Source organism: Giraffa tippelskirchi, chromosome 7, assembly GCF_054371585.1.
Source record: "Giraffa tippelskirchi isolate mGirTip1 chromosome 7, T2T-mGirTip1v1.2.pri, whole genome shotgun sequence".
Classification (NCBI taxonomy): Eukaryota; Metazoa; Chordata; class Mammalia; order Artiodactyla; family Giraffidae; genus Giraffa; species Giraffa tippelskirchi.
The window spans coordinates 134,641,524-134,661,618 of NC_137281.1; the positions used below are offsets into that span (position 1 = coordinate 134,641,524).

At 37.7% G+C, this 20,095-nt stretch overlaps 1 protein-coding gene across 3 annotated transcripts in view; it reads left to right on the top strand.

Moving 5' to 3' along the window:
- SYT16 (synaptotagmin 16) overlaps window positions 1–20,095 on the top strand; it is a 287,045-nt gene that overhangs the window by 143,688 nt on the left and 123,262 nt on the right. For 2 of the 3 annotated variants that reach the window (XM_081509813.1, XM_081509812.1), the window contains exon 1: window positions 17,285–17,807. The exons of the other annotated variant lie outside the window; for it this stretch is intronic. In XM_081509813.1, coding sequence (XP_081365939.1) covers window positions 17,285–17,807 — 523 coding nt within the window. Of the gene's footprint in view, window positions 1–17,284; window positions 17,808–20,095 lie in introns of those variants that run through there. 3 annotated transcript variants of the gene reach the window in all.

Genomic DNA, 20,095 nt, shown 5'->3' on the forward strand with positions numbered 1-20,095 from the left:
CTGCCTAATGTCAGAGGCCAAGGTCTTAATTGCACTACTTTTTTGCCCACCTGATCTTCTCAACCCAAGCCACTCTTGCATGCTTTTGAACTTCTGGGATGGGAGAAAGTAGGGGAAAGAGAGGATTTGGAGGGTGGTTTGGTTTCCTGTGGCTGCCACACAAATGATCACAAACTTGGTGTCTTAAAAGAACATAAATTGATTTTCCACACAGTTCTGGGGACCAGAGGTCTGAAATCAAGGTGTCCACACTCTCTCCCAGCTTCAAGTGGCTGCCAACCATCCTTGGCATTCTTGGGCTTGTGCCTGCATCATGCCCGTCTCTGCTTCCATCTTCACATTACCTCCCCCTATCTGTGTCTTCTTTCTGCCACTTGTCATTGGATTTAGGTCTCACCCTGATAATCTAGGAAGATCTCAAGATCCTTAACATAGTCACACCTGCAAATATCCTTCCACCATTCAAGGTTTCAGGGACTAGGACATGGGCATATCTTTTTAGGTACCACCATTTAGCAATAGGAGAGTTGATGAAGAACTGAATAGAAATTTTTTCTTTCTCCATTTTCCTTGACAGGGGTATTTTACATTCTCCATCTGGGTTAGAATGATTCTTACAAAGAGAGATAACAAAAGCTGGTCAGATATTTTTGGTATAGACTATAATCAGCAGACAGAGTGCTTTCCAGCCATGAGCCCAGTTGAACTACACTGAGTCTCAATCCTGGGAGGCTTTTAAAAAACTACCGGTGATCAAATCCCACTGCAAGCTAATTATATCAGAATAGGGAGGGATAGTGGTTAGGCAAACTGTACAGGTTTAAAAAGAATACCAGGTAATTTAAAGGTGTGGCTGTGGTGGAATGCCATGGATGGAAGGGGTGTGTTCATTGCTAACATCCCCTTTCAGGTTGGAGAGGGTAGAGCTTGTGCAATGTTAATGCTGGCCCAATTCACATTCACTTCTGCCCACAAAGTATCCATCTGGTGGTTCCCCACCTATTTCTTTCCCTGACTGGTTTATTTCAGTTCTACCTTGGTCAGCAGGCAAGCTTTTCCTTTACGATGCTTCCCTTCCCTGCCACCTCATGTATACCGTGGCACTCTTAGCAGATGACTTCTGCACAGGGATTTTAAAAAAGGAAAAATTATTTAGAAAAAGTGTCTGTAAGATTATTCAGAGTTGTCAAATTATAACCATCTGTAATTTATACTCAAGATTCTGGATTTTACAAAATTTTAGTAAATTGACCCAGACAGAAGAATTTGGCTGTCCATTTTTATAACTTTCCATTGTTTTCTGAATGATTGTGCCTATATTCCATTTTCCTTTTATGCCCAAATCAGAAAGAACAATGACAAATTTTATAAAATGGTATGAATCAGGATCTGAAACAGATGTAAATATATATATAAAGCGTATGGATAGTGGATATGGATAGTTTTATCATCATTATCATTATTATTATTAGCTTCTTAAGATAGAGAAGGACATTTACCCATGTACCCATCCTGCAGTTATAAATAAACAGTGTTGGTTTCTTTGTACTTCATGTTTAGTATGATTGATGAATAAAGTATAGGTAGAAAAAGGTGTCTTAAAGGATAATATAAAAGCAATACAATTGATTCTCTTTTCTGGGAGGTTTTGTTTGCTGTCTTTAAAGTTGTATTTGCTTTGCCTGCAGGTCTCTGGGGGTGGTTTTGGGTTTGGACTGATCAGATGAATTTTAAATGAATCAAATATTTTAGAATCAAGAAAAGGCTAAATATGCCCCTCCCTCCTTTTTCCAATAGGATGATTAAAACCTGTCAATACTACTGAAATGCTTTTGATACAATTTATAAACTTTTGGATTGTACAACAGTTTGTTTTAAAATTATGAATTAACTACTTTTATAAAGTTGAAATCTTCAACCCCTCCCATCATCTCCCCTCATTGTACTTTTTTGTCCTTAAATAGTGGAATAAATGGAATAGCCTCTCTTTTCTTCTTGTCACCCTTCCCCAGTGAGGCTTATGCAAAAAAAGACCCAACCTGGAGAATGATGCCTAGAGGGGGAAGTCCACTTGTTAACAGTCTAAATTGAAAAGTATCTTCTCTTCCTATTTAAATGCTTTCATTTGTGCTATGCTATTTCATATTTTTCTAAGTATGTGTTATATTAGGTCAAACTTTTTGAAATTACTGTTTTTATAGGTTGGAAGTTTCATATGGTTCAACTTACACTGGAGATAAAAAGCTTGTGAGGAGCTGTAAGAGTTTAAACACTGGAATAAGCCTTGGTAATATTCATTGTGGTGCCTAGTTACTTGTTTTGGTGACTTAAGACACAAATAAGTGAGAATCCTCTTAACAAACCCATCAAAGTAGGACTGATTGAACCTTGTTTGATGGGTAAAAATTCCAAAGAATGCAGTTGAACAGTTACCAGTTTGAGAATATTCATTCATCTATTCAGTATTATTTATTAAGAATCAATGTTATGCTACTCAGTTTATAAGTCCCGGAAAAAAAATGATAAAAAGATATATAGTCCCCACTCTCTTGGAAATTCCATTTTTGGATAATGACAGAAAGACAGAACTGAAAGTGAAGAAGCAAATAAAATAATTATAGATTATTGTAAATGCTATAAGGTCCCAAAGTTAAGACTAATTGACGGGGTGGAGAGATTGACATTAGATGCGGTAGAACACATCTTGCTCATTGTTGGGTGGAGAGAGAGAAACACACAAATACATTATGTTGGTTCTGTTTTTTTTTTCTTTTATGTTTTTTAGGAATTAGCTTATTATCTTGTAGAGGCTGGCAAGTCCCAAATCTGCAGGGCAGGTTGATACGCTAGAGACCAGGGAAAAAGCAAATGCTGCAGTTGATGTCCGAAGGTCATCTACTGGCAACTTTCCTTCTTGCTCAGGGGAGGTCACTGTCTGTTAAGGTCTTCAGCTAATCAGGCCTGGCCCATGCACTTTATGAAAGGAAATCTGCTTTATACAAGTTCACCGTTTTAATTGTTAATCTCATCCACAAAACACACCCTCACAGAAATATCCAGAGTAATATTTGATCGAAGATCTGGGCTCTGTGGCCCAGCCAAGTTGGCATATAAAATTAACCATCAGAGGAGCTTACTTAATATCTTTGAATCCCTGTTTCCTTCAGTGTATTATGGTAGGGAGGCTGGGAAGAGATATTCATTTAAAAAATATCATTTTATTATGGAAATTTTCAAACTTATAGGAAAATAGAGAATGGTATATTGAAGCCCACGTACCCATCACCCAGTTTTAACATTTATTAACAAATACGTTTTGTTTCTAAATTACACCTTATTGTCTCCATTTCCTTGTTTTCCTTGCCCAAGAGGGAACAGATCTATCTCTTTAAATTTTCCATCCTTTGCTGTTTATTTTCTTGCATTTTAGATGATGGGTTATTGTCCCCTGCTCAAGAATTCAACCCAGCAAATGACCATGTTACACAGCTAGCTGATTGCTGGTGATGGGAGACATTAGGTTGAAGGTTGGGAAGATACTAAAAGTCCTTCAACAGACTGGGGCACTTTACAGTTGGAATATGAGCAGCTCTATTTTCCAAGCTATTTATGTGAGGGTGCCTAGTGAGTTACCTTAGAAACAGATTCTTCTTGTGGCATTTGAGCTGCTTCTGTGATGCTAGGATATTAATAAAAACAAATCTGAGGCTCTCTGTAGGTACAAGCTGCTGTGGAAATGTTTAACACCTAAGTTTGAGAACTCTCAAAACACAGATCACTATTTCAAAAGCTGCAGATAATTCCCTTCATGATTTTTCACCTTCCCAATGACTATAATGTGTGTGTGTGTATACTGTAAATTGTCCCGAGTCAATTTTTGGCAGAAACTCTGAGCCTTTTTGTATTTGGAATAGCCATACTATGAAATCTTATGACTGACTTATGGGTAGACCTCAGTGAACCTTGATAGTTTAGGTAGAAGCAATTGCTGATCGTTTGGTGAGCTGAAAGTCTTTCTTTACTCCTCCAGCATGGGTTCCCTGGATAATCTGAGAAGGCCTTAAACACACATCTTTTGCTGGAGCTAGTGAAACTGTCTCACCAACTTTGTGGGTAGCTTTGAGGGGTTTTGATGTATTGAAGATGAACATGTCATTTTCACTTATAGATGAGGAAATTACATGTAAGTTTAACACTCATATGTTGGTCTGCATGTGCTAAAGAATGTTATCATCACCAACAATTGATCTCACTGTGATATCTTTCAGAGATCCATCATGCTATGAGTTAGATTTATCAGAGGACACTGGGTTGTATGCTTCTCTTGTCAGCAAGGCTTATTATACTTTAAAGAGACACATGCCTTAAAAAAAATCAGTTAATGAGTAGGCGGCAAGAGAAAGCATTATTGTTTGTGTAGAATAGTCAGTAGCACAGGTCACTTTTTCTGCATTGAAGTGGGTGTCTATGAGCATATGTTTAGCTAGCTACTTGAGTTGCTGCTGCTGCTGCTGCTAAGTCGCTTCAGTTGTGTCCGACTCTGTGCGACCCTATAGACGGCAGCCCACCAGGCTCCGCCGTCCGTAGGATTCTCCAGGCAAGAACACTGGAGTGGGTTGCCATTTCCTTCTCCAGTGCATGAAAGGGAAAAGTTAAAGTGAAGTCGCTCAGTCGTGTCCGACTCTTAGCGACCCCATGGACTATAGCCTACCAGGCTCCTCCGTCCATGGGATTTTCCAGGCAAGAGTACTGGAGTGGGGTGCCATTGCCTTCTCCAGCTACTTGAGTAGTCAGTTCTAAACTAGTTATTGGAGTACCAGCTTTAAAAATTTCATGATTTTTCTCAGTCTGACGGATTAAGGTAAAAGGAAGGGCATGTCTATGGTTATACAGTTCCATCAACATATCCACATTCCTCTAAAACCCACTTACAGGAGCAAATGCCTTATTCACAAAATCTCACATAATTGCAAGCTTATATTATTCAGGCTTTAATGTTGAGTTTTAATGACAAGGTAATGGGTACTGTTTGAAATGTATGAATTTAGGGATTCCAAAAACATTTTGAATCTTATTTTCTTACTTTCTATTCTCTGGATCCTCAAAACAGTTCTTATTATTTAGGAACAGTTAATGTCAGCTTTATAGAATGAAACTGCTATCTGCTTAAAAACTGATTTTCTCTTTTATTTTCCCTAGTCAGTATTAACCACAGAATGGTAATTTATAATTGTCATTCCACAATAATGAGGGCCACTTGATGAGAAAGAGGGTGATGGAGAAAACTTTACCATTAGGGCATTAACTCTTTGAATGTTTCTTTTAAAATTATCTTGAAGCAAAATACAAATCATGCATTTTGTATAAGACACATTATGGAAAGTATGATGAAGCTCTGTGTCTTACTAGGACTCTTAAGCAGAAAACCTTTGTTGTTTTTTAAGTTGGTCTTTGATCTTCCCAAATCTTTCCATCACTCTTCTGCCCCTAAACAAGTAATGTTTGTTAAAGATGTACTTTGTAGCTCACTATTCTATGTTGGAAGGATGTCAGAGTCCTTTTAAATGTTTGTTTTTCCCACAGGTAGGCTTTATATTCAAAGACCCCACAGATATTAATTTTAAGAACATTTTAGCATGAGTTCCATTTAGAATTCCCCTCCCCCCAACCAAATCTGAAACTAACCCCAAATGTGTATTTTATATGGGACTCTGTTTAGAAATGGGACACCAGTGTGAAATGTCATTTTCCATATCAGTTGGAGGATTTTCCTTTCCATTAGCTGCTCTATTGGAGGACTCATACTAGGATGCTTTTTGAAATGAAAGGTAGTATTTTACTACTAGAAAGGAGAATCCCATTCATTATGGTAGTAAATGCTAGTTGAACTGAGCTGTGTTAACAGAAGTCTGCAGGGGTATTTGTTATTCTTCAGTAAGCAAACTTCCACATCTTTTAGTGAGAAATTGGAAGTATTAAACAAGAAAGAGAAGTAAAAAGTAAAATACAGGCATTGTTGGCTTAAAGTAGAAAAATAACTATTATTTAGGTCTAACTGAATAGACACAATTTGTATTTGTATAACTATATCTAATGTTATAAAATAGATCACATTTGTATGTATAATTAGTTAAGAATGTTTGAATCCACTATCATGCTTAGAAAATATGCTCCCATTTCTTATGTGAATTTCCCTGCCAGTGCAAAGGGAAATGTAAAAGGGATGTTTTCAAATGTTCTTTGATTGGGGCCAATGTGGCTGGGCAGACCTGAGAGACATCATGTACCACCCACCCAACCTGCTTATGTTTGAAGCCACAAAGATCCCATTAAGGCTGCTGCTTTTGATGGGATCCCAGGGGGTCTGATTATTAATGTTTGCCAGACACAGAAGTATTGACATTGTTGTGTTGTTAACATTACTATTCTAAGAGCCAAGTCATCAAGGACCCCTGGAGACCTTGTTTTGATAACCACTAATGAAGGAGATAAAATGTGTAGCAATCGTCATTTTGTAATAAACAATTTTACTACCTGTTTAGTTTGTAGCTTTTGTAAACAAAGGAAAGGAAAACATAAGGAAATATTGAACATTTGTTAGCATTGATTTCGGTTGAGAGTTCCAACTTAAGAGTATCGATATGTTCATTCATAGACAGAAGAGGGCAAGTGTAAACAAGAATGTGAGGCCATGTTCCAGGACCTAGCAGGAACATGTGCAATGGATTAATAATTTGTGTTGGAATGGTTTTCTGGCTATACATGAAAATCTCATTAGATGAAGGATTCCTATTTCCCTCCTCACAGATTAAAATTTGTGTAATTTTGGTTGCTGAGTATCTTTCAGAGACAAAATAACCTCACCAACCTGTGCTATTTATAGAAGTAACAGTGGGTAAAAGAGCCCCTTTGAGAACTCAAATTGGGGCTCTGTAACAACCTAGAGGGGTAGGATGGGGAGGAAGGTGGGCGAGAGGTTCAAGAGAGAGGGGACAGATGGATACCTATGGCTAATTCATGTTGATGCTTGGCAGAAACCAACACAATTCTGTAAAGAAATTACCCTTCAATTAAAAAAAAATTAAAATTAAAAAGAGTCCTTTTGAGATTCTGAAAAAATAAGAAAATAATCTTTAAGAAAAAGTTTATTTATTTAACATGTTGCAAATAGTTTAAAATTTATATTAAAAAAATTCCCAGATCTTACAGGATTAAGGAAGCTTAGTTTGTGGAGGCCAACCAAATTCAGTTCAGTTTGATTCAATAAATGGATGCCTTCTATATGCTTGATATGGTTGCTAACTTCTTGAATTTGTGATGTCTGTATCATAGCTCTGCTTGAAGCAAAATGAATTTCATGAGTGTTGGAGTACATAGTCCAATGGAGGGTGGCTAAGGGGAGCTCCCCAAACTCCTGATTTAGAATATTCTCTGCAAGGAATACTGACAAGTTTCCAAGTGCAACTCTATCATTTTGCAGATAAGGAAATGGGTGTCTAGGGAATTAAAAATCTTTCCCAAGATCGTAGGTAGTTGCAGAAGTGGAACTGGCTGACGGTGCCACATATCTATTTTAGTATTATTTTAACTGTCTCTCATAATCTTTTTCCTTATTGTGTGATTCCATTTGTATGGAATGCCCAGAAAAGGCAAATTATAAAGATGGAAAGTAGATTAGTCATTGCCTGGGACTGGAGGTGGGAATGGGGATTAACTGTAAACCGTCATTAAAAATCTTACTGGGGTAATGAAGACATCCTAACATTGGATTATAATGATAGTTGCACAATTCAATGAATTTACTAAAAAATATTGAACTGTTTATGACTAGAATGGGTGTGTTTAGAAAGGTGAATTTTATGACCTGTAAGTCATACCTCGGTAAAACCTTGCTGTTTGAGGTGTCAAAGACCAGCAGCATGAACATTACTGGGACCTGATTAGAAAAGAAAACTTTTTAGAGCCTTCTCCTAATCTCTTAATGAAAAAAAAGAACTGTAAGGTAAATCATCCCCTGAAATATTTTGATGATGAGGGTGATGATGGTGATAATCTTATTTAGCTAGTTTTCTTTTCAATTTTAGTTCAATAGAAAATGCAGAAGTAAGCTTTACCTTCACTCCTGTCAAAGTTGTTATACATGTAAAACTTATGATGTCTGGATTAACATAATTTAACTATATTCTGATGGAGTATACTGGATATATTTTTTTCTGAAATGTAAAGGATTGCATATTGTTTTTAAAATAAGTGCTTTCATAGATTCAAATTTGTGAAAAGTTATTCAGGTTTTAATTGAAAATTTAGTTTTTAAATGTTAAATCATTAAAAATGGTAACCACAAAACACTATGCAAAATATACAGAAGGCCTTAAAATGTTAAATGAAATAAATCATATTGTCTGTGTGTATTCAGATATCCAAAACTATAGATTGCCTGTTCTATGGTAGTGACTCAACTGGATGCTGACAAAAGGGCAAAGGGACAGTAACACTACCTGATTTCATGGAGCTTCTAGTTTAGTGAGGAAGATGCTGTTAAAAGAAATAATTACATAAGCCATCAATAAGCTACAAATACAATGTGTTCAGAAGAAGAAAGACATACTAGAAGAGAGTATTTCAGGGGGACACGTTTGGGTCTGGATTATGAGGTTTGGTTAGTCAAGCAAAGCATTCTGAAGACCAAAGTATAAGTTAAGTCCTGAAAGGAGATGAGTGGGTTCGGGGGACAGGGGAAGGAAGCCTAGAGGGAGGAGTGCTTTCTCAGCCAGTGGAGACGAGCCTGGGGAAGTAAGATGCTGAAAGGAGGTGGTGCGATGCTAAAACACAGGGAGCAAATAGAGAGTAATGAAAGACAAGCAAGTCAAACCACCCATAGCCTTCTAAATCGTGTGGATGACTTTTTTTGAGGGGTGGGTAGGAGAGAATGCAGAGGGTCATTTCAGAGGCTGTTGAAGTGGTTTCGGTGGGAAATAATGGTGACTTGGATTTGGGTATTACCTGTGCAGGTGGGTGAAGGCAGGTAGATAGATTCAAGAGATGACAGAATGAGTAGGCCTTGTTGGTGAAGTCTAGATGAAAGATAAGGAGATAAGTGAACTATTAGGTTACTATGTATTGTGATTACCATTCTATGCAAATTGCAAAGAGAAATTATAGAAGAAATACACAAAAATAACGAGAGGTGGGTTTAGGTGGAGGACTTATACATTATTTCCCTCTTATTTAAAACAAATTTTCATCAAGCTGATTTATTTCTATAATTAATGAAAAAAATTTAACAAACACTAAATGATTGCTGATAATTACAGTATTGCTTAATTTATTTCCAGAGGGCTACAATTATCTTAGCTCCATAGTTTTTTCTTATCTTCAAGCCTAGTGCATTTTCAAGTGATATGAATGATGTTTCTGTCTCTTCTCTTGAAACAAAAATCAACAACCTGGTAAATCTCCTGAGATTTACCTGAGTAGTCTGAGAGTAATTTCTGTTAATTGTGCCTGCATTTTGCTTTCCTCAATTTCATTACATTGCCTTCTAATTACATTCTTTTGTGCTATGGATGTTAATTGAGATTTTAGAATCTCCTTTATTTGGGGCCAGTTAATATGTACCAGTCACTCAGTCATGCCTGACTCTTTGCAACCCCATGGACTGTGGCCCGTCAGGCTCTTCTGTCCATGGGATTTCCCAGACAAGAATACTGGAGTGGGTTGCCATTTCCTTCTCCGGGAGATCTTCCTGACCCTGGGATTGAACCTGGGTCTCCTGCATTGCAGGCAGGTTCTTTACCATTCGAGCCACCAGGAAAGCCCCGATATGTGCCAGTGGCCTTGGAACACAGGTGCGTTCTTGTGGGAAGTCGACTGTGATCACTCTAGCTAGTGTGATGCAAAGTGAGATTCTTCCTCATTTTGATCGGGTCTTTAAAAAGGTAAATATTAATCAAATATAATTGATTCTAAATTCTCAATGAAAACATGTGTCTGAAAATGTATTTCTATGCAAAAGTGGTGACAATGTCTTAAGAAAATTGTATTATTAAAGACACGTTAAATAGTCCCTCTGGAATGCTGGAGACCTTATGTGTTTATGTAACCACTGAATATTTGTGAACCATATTTACATCTCTGCCTTGGAGATAATAGGTGCTTCAAAATACCCAATGGGCTTATGAAATTTGGAGAATATTTAAAAGATGTTGTTACAGGGGTAGAAACCTCAAGCAATTAAAAATTCTTGTTACATCAACCCAAGTCTTTTTGAGATTATTATGCTCATATACAAAGCTTTCTGTTGCATAGAGTCTGATAATAGATTTTAAAATAAGCCTTCCTTGAATTAGGTTGTAGTTTAGAATTTTTTTACTTTATTACACTTACTTTGGAAAAGTAATTTTTTCAAACTTTATCAAACTTATTTTGGAAAGTTGCAAAATTTTTTATTTTTAGAAGGGTTTCATTAGTAAAATAGGCAACCAAGGTGGGATGGAAATGGGATGAAAATAGACCATGGAATCCTTAAACCTGGATTTGAATCCCACGTTGACTACTTATTAGGAAAATACCTTACAATTAAAAAATTAATTTTATTAAAGTATAGCTGATTTACAGTGTTGTATTAGTGTCTGGTGTATAGCAGAGTGATTCGGTAATACATATGTACACATTCTTTTTCATATTCTTTTCCATTATGGTTTATTAAAGGATACTGAATATAGTTCCCAGTGCTATACAGTAGAATCTTGTTGTTTATCCATTGTATATGTAAGGTTAATCTATTTTTACCTTCTAAAATGTCAAAAATTTTAGTTTAGTAATGAAAAGCTGCTTTGAGTGGCTGTTATGTACCGGACTCTTCCAGGTGCTTTAAAAACATTGTATAACCCAATTTCCATAGTGAATTGCAAGACAGGGGGTAGAGGGTAGTGTTCCCCATATTACAGATAAAGACATGGAGGTGCACCCAGGTAACCTGACTGGCCCCGTGCTCTGCCGTAATTGAGGGACGATCCAACACTGATTTTGTGTGATTCCAAAGCTAATTCTTTTCACACTGACTAATTTTCCTCAATGTCTAGTGATGAAAGTATGTTTTGGTTAGAATGAAGTTTCATGTTTTGTTTTTTGCTAATTGCCCCCCTGAAGCCCAGCAGTGAAGGGTCTATTGGATTGCCCATTCCTCAGCAATGACAATATGGGTGTGTTATATCTATATTGTTGACATCAAGAGTCTTCAGTAGTCGATTTTCGTGTTTGTTAAAACCCAACATTTAGAACACATTTTGGACAAAGGCTACAAAAGATATTTCATCTCAATTTCACATTTTCGTACTCACATACCAAATTTGCTCTTAACAGAAAACACCTATAGACTCTTTGGAATCGTGCTAAAGATGGCTTGCAGCCTATATTATAGTTTTTATTTTGACTTCATGCATTATTCATCTTTCTAAGCCTTCTTGTTCATGCTAGGTAATGCAAAATGCCTTTCTCCTAAAGGTATGATAATTGTCATAAAAATTATAGACTTAATTAGCCTCATGGCCACTCCAGGAAACCAATAATAAATAACCCACATCTAACAGATGACACAAGGAAGTTAACTAATGGCTGCCAGAGGGACTTTAAATAAACCCAGTATTCATGACGTTTACTTATGATTGCCCTACAGATTTTGGTAGAGAATAAGAGTAGATTTTCCAAAGCGATCTCTCCTTTAAAAAATGTTAAACATCAACACACTTCAGTAGATGAACTTGTATAAGATTTTGATCTGGGGTTTGGTTTCCTGGGGACCATATCACTTGAAACATTTTCTTCTCTCTCAGAATGTATCTGACTCTCTCCAGTAGCTGATAATCTTTTAAAAACCATACATGTTTATGGGCTTCCACTTGAGATTTCATCAAAATAACATGGATTTTTTAAGGCATCACTCCTAGAAGCTGGTTTTCTTCTTAGGTCATCACTCTCCTCTTCCATCCAACCGTCTGTCATCAGATAGGAAGTGGGGTCAGAAAGATTTACCTAATAGCCTTTAAAAGACCCTGAGCATTTTTATTCTGGGGATGGCACACTTTTGTTCATGGTTACCCTTTGCAGGGTGGTCAACATGTGTGAGAAAGCACAAAGGTCAACGTGTGTGGTCAACACGTATAGCTCAGGAATTTGATCATTTTCTCCCTGCATAAGCACAACTCTTTAGTGTTGACTGTGTGGTCATTTCTTATGTTTTAAATGACCTTAGTTGAACACTTTTATAGTTAAAGTGTAATTCTAATTAAAACAAAATAAAGAAATGTAGCCCCTAGGAATTCATCAGTGGCTTTACTTTTGTCTTTATCAGTTAGCCAGTCAGCTCAGTCACTCAGTCACGTCTGACTCTTTGCAACCCCATGGACTGCAGCATGCCAGGCTTCATTGTCCATCACCAACTCCTGGAGCTTGATCAAAATGATGTCCATCAAGTTGGTGATGCCATCTAACCATCTCATCCCTGTCATCCCCTTCTCCTCCTGCCTTCAATCTTTCCCAGCATCAGGGTCTTTTCCAATGAGTCAGTTCTTTGCATCAGGTGGCCAAAGTATTAGAGCTTCAGCTTCAGCATCAGTCCTTCCAATGAATATTCAGGGCTGTTCTCCTTTAGGATTGACTGGTATGAGAGTCTTCATCTTTATCAGTTGCTACTATTTCTTTATTAGCTTGCTAGTTTATTCTGAATATTTTGAGAGGCCTGTAAGTATATATTATACTTAAAATCATAGAAGCTCATGAACTATTTTAATTCAAATAATGAGCCCTCTCAGCTACCACAGACTTTACTTGTATTTTTCTTCTAATCAAGGGACCTGGACCATCTGTTCTTTTCTCATGTAGTTTCATTTTATTTTTTATTAAAAATTTTAATAGAGCACTAGAATCAACTTTGTCTTCTAAGCAGTAAGAAAGCCAGCCCCTCTCCCCCCAACTAGGATACCAGGTGTATAACTGGTATTACCCTTGGCATGCTTCACCAATTAAGTTGAAATTTACCTAAGCAGTGAAGATATCTCCATGATTACACTGCCAGTTCATAACCCTTTGGCTTCAGACTGCTTTAATATACAATTAAATCTCTCCAGTGATGCTAACTTGGTAAAGTTTTCAGATTCTGGCTCTAGATGTCTTTTCCTTGAACTATTTTGGTATACAACAACTGAACATCCTTTCGGATATAGACTGAGACTTGGTGTCTTTCCAATCTCTTTGAGATCATCTAATGATAGTTATTGAGAAAAGTAAAGAACAAATCCCTGAAAAGGTTACTTACTGTAGAACACATCCAGCCTCAGTGTTAAAATGCTTTTTGCCCACACCGATAAATTCTTGGGTTTTAAAGTGGAAGGGAACTGCTAGAGGTCACCTACTTTACTGCTGAAGAGAAATGAAGAAACTAGGGCTACTTAGCTTTACATTTTTTCACTAGTACTTTTCATTCACTCATTCAACAAACTTTGATAGTGTCTCTACCATGTGTGTGTCCTGGAACTAGAAAGTATGAACACAGTCCCAGCACTTAAGGTCTCACCGTCCATTGGAAGAGGAAGCCTGACCAATAATCACCACAACAAATAAAACCTTCTATCATAATGGCACACTCAAAGCACTCTGAGGCCACACCTTTGATTGTAGATGAAGAGTTGACTCATTCTAGAGAGTATGTGTTTGCCAGGCAGGGAAGGGAGAGAGGGCATCCTGGGCAGAGCAGGCAGAGCTCGGGAAGGAGCGCAGTCACTTTGGAAAACGCTCAGTGTGTTAGTGTGAGGAGTGGTGAGGACTGGCTGAGTTCCCACTGTGGGTAGTGTCAGTGGGAACGCTCACACTCAGCTGGACCTTCGGTTAGGACAAAAGAGAGGGTATTGAAATAGGTCCAAGTTGGTTGATAAAGAACCATTGATCTGAGGCCCCTGCAACTGTCCTGTTGCACCCCCAGACTTCCTCACAGCTAGTGATTCAGCAGTTGAAGAGTCGACACCCAGCAAGAGGTCCGCTTAGGGAACCCCCAGCTCTGGCCGTAAGGGCAGTAAGACAGTGCTGATATCAATTTTTTGAGCGTCTCTCCTCTTGTTTGCCATGGTAAAGAATGTAAACTTGATCATACAGCGTAGAACTTGAAAACCACATGCCTCCAGGGATCAGGCAGACTACACAGAAAGGAGTGAAGCTAGTGGTTATAAACAGAGAGGGGTGACGACTGCAGTGAGCTGGAGGCATTCAAATTAATTTTTTAAAAATTCTGTGTTAACAAACGAATTAACCTTTGCCATTGCTCAAATTTTGAAGAAATAGGGAGCCATACTGTTATTTATTTATTTTTTTGTGGTTTGTTTTTAAACTAGGAGAATGATGCAAGATTTATTTTTTAAAATGTTGCCATGAGGGTTTGATGGACAGAGATTTCAGGAGACATGAAGACATGAGACCAAAAGCACGGGCTGTTACTAGATCCAAGATTGGATAAGAAAATGCTGGTATAAATTCAAAGATTTGGGGTTCTATAAGAAAATAAAGTTTTCTCTGTATAACAGAAAAATAAAAAGATTATTGGATTATTAAGGAAGATATGTTATTTCTATCTTAAAAAGTTTCATGTAAAGCACAGTGGTAGAAGCTAAGCCTAGTGCTTTTTTAGGAAACTTTCAAGGCTTGTGATGCCCCAAAGCATATTAAATTAAGCAAAATATTTATGGAGGAAAAGCAAACAAACATACAAAAAATAAACGCAAAAAATTGTGGGTGGTGAAATGGGGTGGAACAAACGCTGAAAGAACTCTTCAGTGTTACAAGCAGGGAATTTGTATGGTAACATTAAGATGTTTTCAACAGTTCTGAGAAGGTTTTATTAATTAGTTTAACACATTTGAGTACATACTATATGCTAGACACTGTTCTTTGCACAATTTTAAATAGGATTGTTAATTCACTTATTGAAGATTTATTATGTGCTCAGCATACTTGAAGGCATGGGGATAAACCAGAGAACAAAATGGACAGTCCCTGCCTTCCATGGAATTTCCATTCTAAGGGAGAAGACAGGCAATACACCTGATGCAAGATCAAGTATGGTGAGCAAACCTAGAGGATAGATTGAAGCTGGGGAAGACTAGAAACTGAAACCGACTAGGTATGTAATATCTGCTGTGGGGAAAGGTGATAACTATATAAGATGTAATGGAAGTGACTCTTTATAGACCCCAAATTAGCAGAACTTTGGATGGAAGGAATGGAAAGGGGGAGGTTTGAAGAGAAATTCACAACCAAAGATCCCCTGGAAAAGGGAATGGCTACCCATTCCAGTATTCTTGCCTGGGGAATCCTATGGACAGAGGAACCTGGCAGGCTACAGTCCATGGGGTTGCAAAGAGTCAGGCATCACTGAGCGACAAACACTTCACTTGCAAATGTAAGTCTAGAGAGTTGAACCCTTGTAACAAAAGTGGTGTGCTGTGTTTTGATGAGCTGAAGTTGAGATTTGGGTGAGGTGTCCAAGTATAGCTCTTTCCTTAGAACAGCATTTGTCACACGTTGGGGGGTGGGTGTCAGAATCACCTGAAGCACCTGACAAAAATGCAAAGGTCCAGGTCCTTCAATTAACCTGGGCCTCTGTTTTCTTTATTAGCTCACCAGGTGATTCTGACACAGCAGAGTTTGAGAACCACTGGCTTAGATAACCAGATGTGCAAGTCTGGTAAAAGGGATTTAGCTAGGCCTGGAGATGTATATTTTGGAGTTTTAAAAATGAATGCTAATTGAGACTTATGGATAGGTCAACTCTCCTAGCTGATGAGTATAAAGTGGAGGAGAGGAGAAACTGTAGGACAATGAGTGATTGCATTTATGTAGTTGGTGGGTAGACAGGGAAGAGCCTGAAAGACACATGAATTATTCAGCCTCAAGAAAGTGCAGAGAGCTCAGTTTCCCTTTAACTGGAATGTGGGCTCCACAGGGACAGATACTTCAGGGTTACCTTATACCTGGCATTGTGCCCAGCCCTTCATAGTCACTTAATCAATATTTGTTTATTGAATGAATCAATGTATGGCTAGTACAAAGTCTAAAGAGAAATTTTTAGGTAGGTAATCATGTCATGTGTAGTAGCCTGAGGTCAAGAGGGCTGAAATTTAAAGGATGGTTGATAGATTTGGTCGGAAAGGAGCTATTACTATAAAAGAGATGGGGTGATTAAGTGCAAGCAGTGAATGCTCTGCTGTCATTTCTAACATTCATCGTGAGATACTGATGAGCAATGTAAAGGCAATAAGTATGTACATACATAATGCACGTCCATATGATTATGTATCACAGGTATATATGTACCTGTTTGTATGCATGTATATCTGTGGAAGTATAGCTATTTAGCCCTAGAATCTTCATGGTACATTGTTACTCGGTCGATGTCCTGTAGCTGCCTACATCAGGCTGTGAATCTCGTGCGAAGAACTATCTCCCAGGAATCTCGCAGGTTGTGGAGGGCTATCTTTGGGCATTTGGAACACAGACAAGGGTAACAGAATGCTAAGGACATGTCTCCAGTGTGCTGTGTAATCCATTTGCCACCCTCAATCTTTCAGAGGTTGGTTGTTCCCCAAGAATATGTGTAATTTTTGAAAATTGCATAAAAATATATAACCCTGCTCTCAGATTTGTTAAAAGCTTTTTAATTCTAGGTACACTTTTCCTTTGAAAGGATAAATCTTTGTGTGCAGAGATGCTTATTAGCCTGCTCTCTGGGATCTGCAGATGAAGCATCTGACCTTTCTTCTATTTTGAGATGTCACATCCAACTGCCTCTTAATGAAGATTCATTTATCCTTTTCACGCTGTTAAGCATGGCCTATGAGGACAGACTTCTTTCAGTCCACATGAATAGAGCCCATTACTGCTAATGGAAGTTTTGCACATGTCTGCAGAGGTGAACAGGCATTGAAATAATCTACATTCACACTTTCACAGTCAGTTTTATTTAGCTGCCTTAAGGATTCCAATGATGACCCCTATTTGTCCCCAAATGCTGTTTGACATAGACTGTAGGAATCTGGCGGTGGCCTGAGGTTGTAACTTTAACAGGTGTAAGTATTTCTTTCCTCTGTTTCAGCTGAGAAGTTTTGAGAGTGAAATATTCACAGCCATTAAGAGACGTCCAGTTTAGTTTCTCATCATACATGTTCTGTAGTTCACATTAAGTCCAGAATATTGAAGGAATGGAGCCAGTGGACTTGTAGACATCAGATAACTGGCCATGCTGTTGGCCATGGCATCTCAGGATGCTCAGAACTCTTTCCAGCCCATCTCTTCCTGGATATCTAGGGTTTATGAAGCTCTCCAGCAAGCAAGAGATACATTATATGCTTCGCTGGTTAACTTCAGCAAACAAGACTCTAAATTGAGTGATATGCTAGACCAGGACTTAAATGATATTCAGATTCCAGAAACTTCCTTTGAAGATGAAGAACAAGGCACTGATCGACGCCAAGAGAACACAGATTCCTCGTTTCTTGAAGTGGATCATTTCTCCTGTTGTAATAGTGATTTGCAGGACTCTGGCCAAAGTTCAAGCCCCATACTTGGCCAACATGCAAAGGACTCCTGTTCCATAATGACCCTGTGGTCCAATCAGACCCTTGATGACCAGAAGCCACCACGTGTGCTTTCTCCTATTGTCGAGGAAGAACATCACCTTGAAAAGCAAAGCAGTAGCCTTCAACATGGCTTTGACAGCCACCTCTCTGGTATTTTAGAAAATGTTAATGGAAAAAAGCAAGGTAAGCTAGCCAGTAATCATTTTCTCTGGGTTTGTCCAAGGGAAATTTGTACTCATTTTATTTTTATTTGTTTCAGTTATCATTTGAATTTTATTTTTCTCTCATATCTTTTCACACACTGGCTTCTTAATGAGTGATATAATCCTTAGGTATATTTTCAATGAGTGAAACTTTCGGAGATCCATATTGGTGGGCTCCATATTCCAAAATAATAGTTCTGAGCAAGTGAAATGGTGAGAACGAATCTGTGGGTTCTGTTTGAGAAGCCCCTTGTGCATATGTCATGCTGTTTAAAATATCTTTTAAAATGTTCTCTTTTTTTTAAACTAGGTTAGGAATCTCTAGATGTTACTATATTATTCAGTGTGAAATCCTGTGCAAAAAGCCATACTCGTTGCAGAATTTTTAGTTGATAACACTCCAAGAACACTTCTCACAGTGTTGTACTGAGACGTGATGTGAGATGACAGTAGATAGGAAATCTTTGGAATAAGAATAGCTCGCTTTTCTTCTAGCCTTGAATGGAAAGGACACATTTAAAACAAACTGCCTATAGAGCATCATCCTGTCAGAAATGAGCATATAATAGGCCTTCAATAAATGCATAATGAATATGGTGAAAATGTAATTAACTCTATAAAAGTAGCTGTAGTATGTTCTGGCATAAGTTTCTCATACTTCTGTTGTACTAAGCCTGAAGTAAGGACATTCCATTTTATTGATAGAGAGGTACATGATAGACAGAGAAAGGTATTGGCTCATGCAGATGGTTGGATCTCTTATGTTATATAAAGGTGAAATCATTAATTCTCTTCTTGTTGGCAGGAATAGATTTTTATGGAATACTTTCATAGTTTCTTCATCTATTTTCAGTGATTCCTTGTAGCTTTATTTTTTAGAGAAATGTTTTATCCAGATACATGAAGTCTTGGTAAATGAAGAAATATAATTTCATATTCTTTTTATAATGCTTTTTTGATCCTCTTACTCAAATTAAAGTAATATTATGTGCTAGAATAAATTGGTGAAAGCAATTTAGACTAATGCTTTCTGAGGCTGATAAACTATAAATAGATGCAATTTCAAGTCTTTTAAAATTATCTATAAAGACTATCCTAGAAATATCTGGTCTACTAGTAGGATTTCTTAGACTTGACTTGAAATTTCTATTCCTATTTTAGAAAATTCTTGCTTAAGTTGACCTATATTTAAAATAATTAACATGAACTTGGCTCAGTAAGTGTTTAACACTGGCTTCTGTTAATTTTTGTAATAATCTAATGGCAGTTAAACAATTGTGGTTAATTTGTTCATTCAGAAAATGTTTGTAGCCTTATGGAAGCCTGGAGCCATGTAACAGATTCATTTTTGTATCCTCAATATCAAACACAATGTTGAATGTATAATAGAACATCAAATAATAATTACCAATGAAACAACAAGGAAAGCTAACAACTCTGAATACTATTATTAATCTCACTTTACAGTTGAGAAAATTGTTGCTTAGAATTCAAGATTATACCCAAGATTGACATTTAGGAAGAGGCAGAGCTTAGGTGGCTTCCCTGGTGGCTCAGACAGTAAAGAATCTGCTTGCAATGCAGAAGACCTGGGTTCGATCCCTGGGTCAGAGAAGGAAATGGCAACCCACTCCAGTATTCTTGCCTGGAGAATTCATGGACAGAGGAGCCTGATGGACTACAGTCCATAGGGTTGCAAAGAGTCGGACACAACTGGGCGATTAACACACACACAGAGCTTAGGTAGTCTAATGCTAGAGCTTATACATGTAACTTTCCTTACCCCTAATCTTTTAAAAGTTACAATTTACATACAGTAAAATTTCTTCTTAGTGTATAGTTCTGTGAGTTTTGACAAACACATGGTTTAATCACCACCACTTAGGTATAAGACGGTTCCATCACCTCAAAAAATTCCCCCATTTGGAGTCAATCCTTTTCCCTACTTCCAGTTCCTGGAAATTGCTGATGTATTTTCTCTTTCTATTTACTTTTTCCAGGCTGTCATGTAAATGGAATCATGTAGTTTGTAGGCTTTTGAGTCTGATTCTTCCCATAATGTACTTACTGTAGTGCACTGGAGAGCTCTTCATGTTGTCCTGTGTTCCAGTAGTTTGCTTTTTTGTTGCTGAATAATTTTCCATTGCATGAAGGTCCCAGTTTGTTGATCCATTCATCCCTTGAGGGATATTTGTGTTGTTTCCAGTTTTTAGCAATAGGAGTAAAGTAGAAAGTGAAGTCACTCAGTTGTGTCCGACTCTTTGCGAC